At 33.5% G+C, this 13,099-nt stretch overlaps 1 protein-coding gene across 1 annotated transcript; it reads right to left on the bottom strand.

Annotated features, from left to right (window-relative positions):
- Window positions 1-7,810: 7,810 nt before the first annotated feature.
- On the bottom strand, window positions 7,811-12,818 carry LOC108203060 (uncharacterized). Its single transcript, XM_017371772.2, has 7 exons — window positions 12,532-12,818; window positions 10,257-10,314; window positions 9,823-9,903; window positions 9,659-9,694; window positions 9,291-9,530; window positions 9,059-9,200; window positions 7,811-8,645 (listed from the first exon to the last, which is right to left on the bottom strand). The coding sequence occupies exons 1-7, from the start codon at window positions 12,711-12,713 to the stop codon at window positions 8,155-8,157; spliced, it is 1,230 nt and encodes a 409-aa protein (XP_017227261.1). The 5' UTR covers window positions 12,714-12,818; the 3' UTR covers window positions 7,811-8,154.
- Window positions 12,819-13,099: the final 281 nt, after the last annotated feature.

Genomic DNA, 13,099 nt, shown 5'->3' with positions numbered 1-13,099 from the left:
GTGGGGTATGGAAAATAAGCAAACATTGGTTAAGAGGTACCTAGATTTTAGAGTCCCGCTGCTTATAAGTTTACACGGTCTATATGCTTGTGTCCTGTAATTATGTTTTGGTTTAGTGAATCTTAAACGTATGATGAGCCACAGTAGAGTATCCGTACTGCAGAGTAGCTAACTAAACCATATGTATCTTAAAAATTCGTGTTTTTTTGCCAAGATACTTGAAAATGGTAACAGTAGCATTTGTCATCCATACTTGTAATTGAAATTTATTTAGTTTCCGTAGTATTTTTATTTAAGGTGCAATGTAAGTGACAAAATTATATGCAGTACTTACCGGATTCTGTATTCTGAATAGACATGGTATTAGCGTCCTGCAAATGACATGTTTGATTGACCTCCAAACACATGAACGACAGGGTGACAACGATTTAGGCAGGGAGAGAAAGAATGCAGTACATCGTTGAAGTTTGAAATCCATAAAAACCTCATCTTGTTGTAACCGCCCCATAAGATGCGCTAGAATGTTTGTCCGCAGAGAAGATACACACATATGCATCTGTTTCGCTGCTTGTATAAAATTACTGATTAATTAGTTTTAAAAATAAACATACCAATTTTACTCCCAGCCGTAGGATGCCTTTTAAATTGATGGCCTGGATTTGGACTCCAAGACTCCAAAAAATTAAGGGATCCCAAATAACTTTTGTCTATATGTATATATAAAATTTAAACTAATTTTTATAAGAAATTAAAAATAATATTTTTTTTAATAACGTTAAAGACCTGAACATGTTTATTAAAAGTCAAAATGACTTGAAACACTTAAAAATCAAAATCATCGACTACAAGAAATATTTTATAATTTTTGTAATTTAAGAATTTTTTAGGAATATCAACAGCATAGAAAAAGAATTGCAAATATAATTATATAAAATCAAGGGAATCATGTAAATAAATATCTTACTATGCAAGTCAATGTATTTATAAATATAGAAAATGGTAGGTACCTCAAAAGTTTTCCCAATTTTTTTTCCCAAATATAGGTTGTAATGTATAATAGGTTCATTTCACACTAATAATAATGATGCTACATGTATGCAAATCAACCACCCAATTAAAATTACTAAATTAGCAATCTGCCTGTCACGGTCATTTGAGAAAAACATTTGCAAACAGAACTTGGGATACCAATATTCTTATAAGATTTATAAAGATTTATAAAGGTCTGTGAATTTGGTTTGGTAAACCATTTTAATTAATAAACAATACAAAAAATTGTACCCAATGACAATTAATTAAATGATAAGTTCCGAGAATATATAAAACAAATTTTGATGAACAAAAAAGTTATTGACCTCATCTCGATCAGGTAACAGATATTTTACTGTGAGAGAAACCTCAGAATTCATAAGGCAACAGTTCATATCTCGCTAGATATACCGTCTTCTATCTTGTTGTATGCAATACACAAACAAAAGTTCAATAATCTTTCTCGTTAAGGCAACAGTTAAATTTTTCTAGCTCGAAAAAACAAATTCTTTAGCAATGCTCCAGCACGATAATTCCTTTGAATTTCACCATGGTGCCTTTGACTCTTCCTGAAACGCAGCTTCAATGTTCTGAGCTTTAATCTTCATAGCCTCGATCTCATGAGCTAAATTTTCAATCACCTCTTTCAGACTACTACGCCTTATTTCAAGAGCTTTCAGCTCCCCCTCTGCATTAGCTTTCTCAACTATCTTGCATTGCAGAGCATCTTCTGAATCAGATGAGAGGGTGAGTAGCTTGACTATTTTGGCACGTAAAAATCCCACTTTCATGCCTAATATCTCAAAGGATTTTAAAGTGTCGTCCCATGCTTTCAGATCTCTATATGAGCTAGGCTTTGAAGAACTAATAGCATCAGAAATGCTGACGGTTTCAAGAATGATCCCGACTACTAGATGCAAGCTTAGCATCTCAATGAGTTGGTCATGAAGGTACGACTTCTGACTACAGCACAGCTGATAGTATTTTACCCGACGGTCATGTGGTATCTCGTTGTCTAGGATTATTCTGTCCACAGTGACACTGAAATTTTCAAAATTCTTCACATCTTTAAAATTTGTAACTGATGAAGCAATCCAGAGACCATACAAATCGTCTGAGCCAGAATTATCAAAATTCATCCCAGAATTATCTACTGCAGCATCAATATTATTACTAAGGGCGACCATGTCTTTCTCTTGAGCGTTGTGGACCCGAGAATACTGCTTCAGATGTTCCTCTGGTGCCAATGCGGTCGTCTTCATCCCCTCTTGATGATCATCTTTTAAGTTTATAACAAAGATTATTATTTGACAACCAATTACATACATCAACTAAAAGAAAATATAAACAGGAAATGACCTTACCACTCTCCGTCTTTCTTTCACAAGCGCCCAAGTTTAGAAGATCAGTAGCTCCATCAACTTCAGACAAGGCATTAGCTCTCACAATGTAGACCTGCAAAAGAAATGCATAAAGAAAAATTTGCTATGTTTCGTTTTCTTGACTAATGACTTAGCTTTGTATATTTCCTGTATCTCAATTCTAAAGCAAATAGAATTTAATAACATGAAGTAACGAATAAAGATCTGAATTAGTAATCCTTTTTTGTTCAAGGGTTGTAAAGATAGTATTAGGAACGCGCAACTCAGATGAAGACATATCATTCATAAATTAGAAACAATTAAGCACTTCCGGAAGTAAGATAGTTAGCTGATGCTGCAGAAGTTTAACATTACCTTGAATCTAAATTCTTGGATTAAATGAAAAACCAAAACATCATTCTCCTGTAAATTGTGAGCTACGGAGAACCCTCTCCATCCACCACTTAGTCCACTCTTTTCAGCAAGGTATTTGGTCTCATGCTCGCCCTCAGATTCGTCAACAAGAACAACAATTACATCTTCCTTTGGTAAATACATTTCAGTGAACTTCTTTGGAAGACCCTGTCATTGGAGGAAACATTCACAAGTTTCAACATAAATTAATCAGAAACATGAGTTTGGCAATTCTTCGGAAATACCACTTAATTAACCAACTACTTACCAGCCAAAAACAGCCAGCAACATGTGATGTGAGCATCTTTTTCACAAAACTAGGGAAGTTAGATGCTAAATTTGCCTTAATATCCAGAGCTCGGTCCACTGGGGAGGATATGTTTAGATGAAATCCTTGACTATCACTTGCTCCGATCTTTGGTTGATAGCTTCAAAATCGAGACAATCATTTTAGAAAAGTAAAACACAAAAATTTAACAAGTAATGATCCTGAATAAATCTTTCACCATAGATTTCTTAACTAACCTTACTATACTCTTGTCAAGATTAAAGGAAACAACCTGCAAAAAATAATGAAACTTAATTAATTTTCTAAATTATAAACGAGAAAACATTTGTAACAAACAAAGATCATCTCCAATAAGTCATAAATTTCTCAAAGAGTTCATTATGTCCAAAAAATTCTGCAATAAAATGTTACAAATCCTAAGTCTATTTATGTTCTAGGTGCAAATATAAATAGATGAATTACAACTCCTAGATCCATTTATTTTCGTGAAAACAAATTTCAAAATTACTCAAAACAAACAAAGTCGAATCTTTGGGGTGAAGAAAAAAAATTACCTTATCGGGTTTGTTATTATGAAAATAAAAATACACCGTCCTCGTTGGGACCATGAAAAAAATTATAATTAAAACAAGTTTATTACGTCAATAATTAATATTTAATCGAGGTTCAACCGTATAATTTTTCCCGGGTCTATTAGATAAATATGTAAAAAGGTGTTTAATGCTAACCTTTTTGTGTTTGCTTGCTTGAATACCATCACCATCCCTGTTCTTGAAATTATTTTTTTTGGGGTCCAATGCTTTATTATTCTGCACACTAAAAACAAGTACATTATGATCATCAGCTCAACAACAATGTAAACTCCAATACTTACAAAAACATGTATCTATATAGTAATGTACCTTTGAAGAGGGCTGATCTTGAGGGATGGCCATTAAGGCTTTTAAGCTTTTCTCCTCACTGTGTTTGAAAAATGGATATATGTAATATAAAGGCAAGCATGAAGTAATGTGTAAAATATTATTTCAGTAGATTTTTACTGCTACATATAGGGGTAAAAAGTATGTGGGGAGGTAAAAATGAATTTGAAATCATAGTATTAGAAGTAGTATTTCTTCATATTTTTTTAAATATCTTTTTAGTTTTTGATATTTATATATTATTTTTATTTTTGATATATATACATAATCAAAGCTGATATATATACAAAATTAGAAAAATAAATTTTGCTATAACGTTAAAGACCTAAACATGTTTATTAAAAATTATAATGACTTAAAACAACTTAAATGAAAAGCATCGACCGCAAGAAATATTTTGTAATTTTTGCAATTCAATTTTTTTTGAGAAATATCAATCGCATAGACAAAAAATTTCGAATATAACTTTTAAAAATCTAAAAAATCGTGTAAATATATAGTACCCAATTTACAGAATTCATATATGATAATTAATTAAATGATAAGTTCATCTTAGCCTAAATGAGTAAATACAAATATACGATACATATTTTGATGACCATGATAGATTTATGTACCTCATCTCAAATCTCGATCAACTGAGAAATATTTTACTGATTAAAAAGAGGATTTGCTCGCCTAGCTTCGCTAGTATTGGTGCAGAATTCCGAAAACTCAATGAGATTTCCTCTCTTTTTCCTTTGACTTGCTCCAAATAAGGTGTTGTCGTCGAAGCTCTTGTTCTATCTCGATAAATCGTAATAATTATCTGAGAAAATTTGTAGCTATACAAATATTATACATAAAAGTGTATAAAATACGGTAAATTATAACTAGTCAATTTTAATAATGTCCAGGAACACTGTATTTGATATATAAGAGTAGCGTATAGTAGTCGACAAATGTGGGGAGTTACATTTAGATAACCGTTGAACATATTATTTATCAGTCATACGTGAGTTAGTGCGTCATTGTTATTAAATTATGGCGGAGTTATCAATAAATTTTGTAGTGTTTACTAAAATTAGTGTAGAGGTTGTGCGAGGCACGAGCCCATCATTTATAAAATCTATATTTCTTCTATTTTATATATGGATTCTAATTTTTGTAAAATATTTGTTTTATTTTTTTATAAATTTATTTTAAAAATCAACATGATAATCATAAATACTTGATTCAAACCGACATAAAAAAAAAAAAAAAATTAGCCACCCCTGACTAACATTGTATAAGTCGAATGTGAGAGATATATGGTAACATGGACCAGTCTAATGGATTGTTCAATCAAAATTTGATATATCCTCGCTCGATTCATGAAATTGATTTGATATGATTGTGTGTTACGATGGCTCTATAGTATCCACAATGATAAGATCAAATGTTAAAGTATATTATGGGCAATGCTAGGTACCCCAAATTTTTTTACCAAATGATGTGACAGACGAGTGGGTGGTTGTGATTGGGTGATTGATGTATATAAAAGGGGGTCTCATTATTATTGGAGTGAATGCGGCCAATCAGACTTCGACACATCATTTGGGGAAAAAAATTGGAATAATTTTTCGTGGTCTCTAGCAATTTCCGTATATTTATATATATGCATATAAGTATTGGATAGTTTAATAAATTGATTTGATATGATCGTGTGTTCAGATGACCTATGGTATGCATAGTGATAATATCAAGTATTAAAGGATACCTTATTTTTTTGTCAAATAAAATATATGAAACACTTCTTTAACATTTATATCATAAATATTTTTTAAAAAAATATTTTATAAAAAGATTAAGAGCATATTTTTTAAAATAAGCCCTTTATTGATGTTGCCAAACAGACACAAAATCTGCAATGTTTACAGTATATTTAGCAGGATTTTCAAAATGTGTTGGATCAGATTTACTATCACAAAACTAGCGTAGAAGCCCGTACAAGGCACGGGTATTGTTGTAGAATCCCATTTAATCATTGTTATTCAGGCTTAATTGTGATAATGGTCCTTCTTTCTCGTGCACATATTTTTTGAATTTTAGTTGCGTGAATTCTTTGAACCCTTTTTTCTCGTGCAATGGTCATTTTTTTCATACACATATTTTTGAATTTTAGTTGCATGAATTCTCTGAACTGTGAATGGTCCTTTTTTTCTTACTAACAAAGAAGCTACATTCTTACTAACAAAGAAGTTGTTGCGTTGCGTGAATTCGACTGCAAAGGTCACTCAAGGTATAATACTAACTATCATAGACTTGAAGAATTTCAAGATGATAGTGAACAATAAGTGTTTTGCTATATAAAGCCAAAGTACTCTCCTTTGCAATATCAATGTGAGACTTCCAACACATTCCTCATTTTCCACTTCTAAGAGACCAACTTTGTATATTATTATCTCATTCATCTCTTAGTCATTTCGAGTGCTTCAAAGTGCCTTGGAAAGATCTTCCGTAGGAGAACGCGCTCAAAGCATCACTCGTTGTGCGCACACAACAATCGTTACTCAAATATGTGACTCAAAATCGACATAACAATGTGGGGGTGAAAACCTCACATTTTCCAACAAAAAAGAAACAAGGAATATGTTACTCCCTTGTTATTCACGATTCAATCATACCTATAATGATAATAGTTGTGGCAATCCTAGCAAGCACAGTAAGTTGTGAAACACTGATGATACTCATGGTAACTGGTTTTAACGGAGCATGTTTTCAGCATTCGTGCTGGTTAGTAATCTTCTTGGTATTATTTGGTTTTAATGCTTCACACGAGAATTTGGCTAGTAATCTTCTTTGTATTGGTATGTAGTTGGATAGTATCATATAGTCGTGTCATCAGTTCTTGAAATTGATTACTGCTATTCTTTTTCACCATCCTAGGTGAACTCAAATGATACCTAGCCACCATTTCTTATAAATTCTAGTCTATTGCTTTCCAATTTCCTTTCTTATAAATCTACAATTTGAAATTTTCTACATCATCTTTTCAAATGGATTTAAACTTTCGTATTAAAACCAGCTTAGCTGAAAAGTCATTGACTTGCAAAAATGAGCTCTAAAATATTATCAGGAACATAATTAAAAATGTCGAACTAGTATAAGAATAAGTTCTAAGATATTGAAAGTACCAGTTATTGTTTGATAAGCTAGTATAAGAAGAATTTTGTATGTTGTATTAAAATTTTGAAAGTTAATATTTGCGCGTCAAATCTGATATCATTTTACAGAGAAGAATGAGAGTATTCTTTTACAACAAATGAGTTCATTTTGGTTAATAACCAATCCTCGAAACTAATAATATCTACTATTAATTTACTATTAGTTATTTGTTTAATATTATCTACTATTAATTTAGGATTAAAGTACCCCTGGCAGCCGGCAGGTACTCGTAGTCATTTAACAATGGTCGGTCGTTTTCTATATTTAAGATTAGAATTATTCTATAATTGCTTTCTTAATTCTTAATTTGTAAAAAGATGTTAAATATCTTAAAAAATGTTCTCAATTTTTTTCAAATCTAATTGAAAATATATTATTGGTTCCACTCCCACTAATAATAGCATTATTCAGTTATAAAGAACTTTTCAATGTTATGTATTTTTTTATTTTTTTTTTTTGCTAAGCTTTTCAATGTTATGTATTTCCCTTTCCTTGTTTTGATAAAAAAAAAACTAAAGATATGCTGGTCTGTTTATTGAAACAAGAACTAAACAGCCCCATACCATGATGTTAACTATCCATTGGCAACCAAAATCAGAAAGTTCAAAAAATCTAAGAACCGCAAAACAAGCAATTTTACATAAGCATATAATTATAAACGAACACTTTCATCAATCTAATATTTCTACAAGAAAAAAACGAAAAACATCTTAAAAGTGCTTACACCTCTTCAGATCATCCTATAAACAGCTGTAATATCTACATTATATTACTCTGTACAAAAAGCATCCTCAACTTACCTGTACACTTAATGCCACGGATCAGGTCCATCACGTGGTCAAAATCAACTCACTTCTTGCATTACTCGTATTGGAGGTATTTTCGGATATAATTTGGCATAACAGCTCCAAATTCATTGGGAAAACTGACACTGGAGATGAGTTTTTGGGTGATTTCATAATCTTGACCGGCGAAAACTTTTCAGAGCGCTTAAAGGTGAATTTCTGCGAACAGAAGCCAATGGTTGCCCATTCAGTGACCCTGAAAATTTGATGTCCCAGCCCTCAATGTTCTTGGGAACACAGGCATCAAACAGAACTTGGCCAAGAACACTATGACCATTTATCCTTGGAGGGGATGATGAACGTGGTGATCTTTCTTTCCTGTCTTCTTGCAATGAACCATAGTTTCCCTCATTTTGCTGCTCTGCAGAACTCGGCAAGAAAAAATGGTCATTTGGTCCGAGCGCAACTCTGCGTAGGCTCTGATTTGAGTCAACAGCTGCAATCTGAAGGTCACAAATTAATTCACAAATCTGATCATGCATGCCCTCAAGCCCACTTCTTTCACCATATTTAAGAATCTTATGGGAGAAAACTTGAGCAGCTGTCTCAAGCAACTCCGAGACAGCAGCCTGGTACTGAATTGGACAAAGCCTGTAATGACCTGCAATCGAGTAGTATGCAGAGGTTCGACATAATTTACAACATGCACTTTAGACACAGAAAAGTTTAAAGAATGACGACGACAAACTGGCCATTTACATTATTTACCATTTAAATTTAAACTATATGTAAAATTTATTAGAAAAGTAAATTTTTTTAATGTGTTCTTTACATGTTTTATCACTTGAAAATATTTGGTTCTTCTGTCAATCACATTTATTGGCACACCAGTTCTAGAGGCACCAAAGCACAGTACATCTAGATCTACTTTATCCCAAAAACTATATTGTTATACTAGTAAATGGAAACAACTAAGTGGACAATCCTTAAAGCAGAACTTTCAATTAATAAGTAACTGACTACGTAGTAAACTATGGGAAAGGATAATGAATAAATATTGGGTCTCCGACTAACCGACGTGAGGAGAATCATTCCACTTAACAAGCTGAACGTTTGCTCCCAAATCTTGCAAGCGCAGAGCAAAGTTATGAATAACCGGGTATGGAGCAATATCATCATTTCCTGAGCATAATAGGAGATAAGGGGAACCCAGATTCTGCAGCAAACAGTTATGCCAGAAAAAAACTGTCAAATTTTACTGAAACTGACAGCTTCAAAGAATTGTGTGAGTCGGAAGGAAACTTACAACTGAGGAATAAAGAGTCTGCCAATATTCAGATCGTTGTGATCCAAACCTAGTGATAAACAAAGCATCAAGACTAGAGGTAACACCCTTTCCAAGCAAAGATGCCAATTTGGTCGAACCAGGCACTTTGAGAAGGGCGGGGTGCAGAGCAAACCGAGCACCCAGATCATCAGTAAAGTCAACAGGGCTAGAATCATAAATCTGACCGGATATGCAGTTTATAACCAGTTGGCTATCACCCTTCAAAATACAGCAAACAAACAAACTTAATTAAAAACATCAAACAGAAGCAATCAATTCAGCTACAATATAGTGGTACTTTGTATCAAAGTGTACGCTATCTGAAATTTTAAATAATAAATTCATACCAGGCTGAGTTGTGCTTCACTTGCTCCTTGAATGATCTGCATCAATAAATGGAGAAGCATATGCAGTTAACAAAGAATCACCATCACCCAAAATCTATTTGGAAAATATATCTGGTATTCTAGTCAAATTCTCTCATAATTTAACATCTAAAATATTACTTTACCTGAAATATTTTATACATGCAAGCTTTTGCCCCACCAGAGAAAGCTGCAAGGACCACGGGACAGGGCTTTTTCCTTAGCTCCTGCACAGGCCATATAAACCATGTTTAGTCTGTCAGTCCATCAGTTACATGATTCCATAAGGAAAAAAACAGCAAGTGCTAAGCCCACCATATAAAAACATATAGCATCTTACTAGTCTCCCTGGAGGATTTTTTGGAGGGGGTGGTGCAGGAATCAAATAGGTTCAAAATTTTGTAGAATACAATAATAAACTAGGTTGAAATATGCTCCTCCAAAATATATATTCCTAGTCCTTTTTTAGGTAAAAACAAAGTACAACTTTCAAAAATGGACACACAATATAACCTGATAATCTGAATCTAATCATAGACCATGTAACCATTGGTAACCAACAATAGACTCATGCACTTACCTTAAGAAGCTCCTTGAGGACTGAAAATGCATGTGATGTAGCTTTTTCAGGGAAAAATCTGCAAAATTAATTTCTTAATTAGCTTCCTGATGATCAAGAAATGTATTCATTGAAGCAAGGAAAGAGCATATTAGATGCAAAGACTAAATCAAGGACGTGATAAACTTTTAAAGATACAAATTCATTCAGTACTTTGTCAAACATCAAGTGGTATGGAGAGGTAAAATTTGTGTTACTTTTATTTTATATTTTTGCTTCCTAACATTGTCCAGCCCCATTTAGGTTACAAGAAAAAATCTTAGTAACTATCTAGATTCCCAACAGACAACTACTACCATATATATCAAAACTCTAAACTATTCCTACTAGATAAAGCATTACCAAGTCACTTACGTCCAAAGTAAAATATTATATTATATAACAGATCCAAATCTTGGTCGCCAACAATATATAGTTACAACAGAGAAAATAATCAACTTGATCCAGGTCCACCTTCTGAACTTAGCATGAAGAGCAAATCTTAATGATTAGAAAGTTGTTAAATTTGGACAAGATATACGTACAGTAAAAAAATCTTTGCAACCTTCTGGTGTATTTAATTTAGCATGTTAATATTGCATTTTTTTTGTTGGTGTCTATATCAGCTAATATAAGCGAATATTGTAAAAGAATGTGAGTTATCAGGTCCAAATTTCTTTTATAAAAGGCAAGACAATAACTTCAGGTTTCCAACTAGCCAGCCTCAATAACTTTAACCCGGTAACACGTTGAGTAAGTACAAGACCGAGAAGCTACTAAGCAGGTTATCAGTAGTAGTACACAATATTTAATATTTTAATGTTTAACCAGGATGCTTATCCTGGTTCTTTGGATCTAGAGATGTATACCTCCTGCAGCTAAATATCAATGCAATGACCAAAACCACCAATCACACAGAAAAAGTTTACTTAAGGTATACGTCAGTAATATAATACAACTAAAACAAGTACTATATCACACAGAACAGTAAAGCTGAATACGTCATTCTCAATACTCACTAGCACACCATAGCTTTTAAGTTCCCGCCACAAGTGAAGTGCAACAAACATTACTGAATCTTATCCGGAATAACGGGTAATGACAGACGGAATAACAGGTAACGACAGAATGATTTGTCCATCCATCATACAACATTTTACATCATCTCTCCGATGCAAATATCAAACAACAATAATCTAAATTTGCATTTGTATTACCACTATTAGCATCCAAAATTCTTTCACATTACGTAACCAAGAATGTTGGATTAATTTTGGATATTTACCATTCATTACTTCATAAAGATACAAATGATGGCGGACAAGTTAAAAATAGTGTTTTTACTTACTAAATTTGTTTCCTTCCGTAAACCAAATACGTAACAGAACAACTTCGACTTCAGTCACTCAACATCAACTTGTAAGAACAACAATCATTTGCGTTGATCATCCAAAATCATACAAAAGTATAAACCCAGCTTTGTACATTTAAATCTCAGCAATCAAACAACTACACCTAATACAACTCAGCAATTGTAAACACAGACGCCCACACAAATATATCAACACAGTCCTTTACGTTTCGATTATAGCAACAAAACTTCAGCACCAAATATTACCGACTACATCACACGCACATAGCAACTATATCAAACACATACAACACAAAAGACACACAAAAATTTGTAGTAAATATACAACCCAGAAGACCTATACCAAATAAAATCAACACACACACAACAGCAAATCAACACAGCTATTTACATTCAAATATCAGGTTAGGCACAGCTATACAGCTATACCTAATACAACACAAGCACACACAAAGAAATCAAGTTGATCAAGAATTAATACATGTTAAGCTAATAAACAAACAACATCCAGTGCTTAAAGAGTACATATCAACTACGACTACATCAAAAACACACACACCCCACACATAGCAAAATGATCACAACTGTTTACATATCAATTTCACTAATAAAAAAACAAACACACACATAGCAGAACTAAATCAAATCAAACTCAAGCAAGAATAGTGTGTATCTGTGCCTGTGTGAGAGAGAGACAGAGAGAGATAATCGAGCAGCTCAACAGGAAGTAATAACAATTCAATTTCACTAATATAACACATAAACCTAACATAACATACACAGCAAAAAATAAATAAAATGAAAGTAAACGAGAGAGAGAGGGAGAGGGAGGGAGGCAGAGAGAGGGAGAGAGAGGGGGGAGAGAGAGGGAGTGAGAGAGATTACGGATTAAGATAATCAGAACGACAAACAAGCGAGCTCCACTGAAGCGAGTCGTAGAGATCAACAAACTCATCAATCTGCGCATCAGAAACAGAGATCCACGCGAAAACCACCACCACGCCTTTGACTTTCCCCTCTCTCCTCCTCCATTTACACGTCCCTCCTTCACTCCCACTGCTACTCATCTCTCCCAACAACAACACAAATCACGTCTGTATGTATAGGTGTATGTATAGGCGCTGTAGAATTCTGTAGAGAGCTTGGAGCTTTTGTTTTGATCCACTCGTTCTGTGTGTTGGATTTATTTTATATTACACCTGTTGGGGTTGGATCGGTGAGTTGACTCGGTGAGTTGGATCGGTGAGGATGCCACGTAGGATGATGTAAGTCGTTGGATATTCTTATTCTTATCTCGACCCGCCCGGCTATCTGGAAACCACGCGACACTTTCGAGTTTTTTATTTAAGTGGATGTGCATGAAACGACGGCGTATTGGAAGTGGGATATTAAAATCATCCTATAAAATTTTCGGCAAAGCTAGTTTTACGATTATTGGGTTCTGTAGTGTTGG

Source organism: Daucus carota, chromosome 9 (genome assembly GCF_001625215.2).
Source record: "Daucus carota subsp. sativus chromosome 9, DH1 v3.0, whole genome shotgun sequence".
Classification (NCBI taxonomy): Eukaryota; Viridiplantae; Streptophyta; class Magnoliopsida; order Apiales; family Apiaceae; genus Daucus; species Daucus carota.
Note: the sequence above shows the minus strand (reverse complement) of the source record. Positions and strands in the feature narration are given on the sequence as shown.

Excerpts from the sequence above, each read along its gene's own strand:
- LOC108203060 (XM_017371772.2), bottom strand. The coding sequence starts at position 12,713 with ATGAGTAGCAGTGGGAGTGAAGGAGGGACGTGTAAATGGAGGAGGAGA. Across the intron at positions 9,904-10,256 it reads TCCTCAAGGAGCTTCTTAAG|GAGCTAAGGAAAAAGCCCTG; the intron begins GTAAGTGCATGA and ends TGGCCTGTGCAG. Across the intron at positions 9,695-9,822 it reads GCATGTATAAAATATTTCAG|ATCATTCAAGGAGCAAGTGA; the intron begins GTAAAGTAATAT and ends TTATTGATGCAG.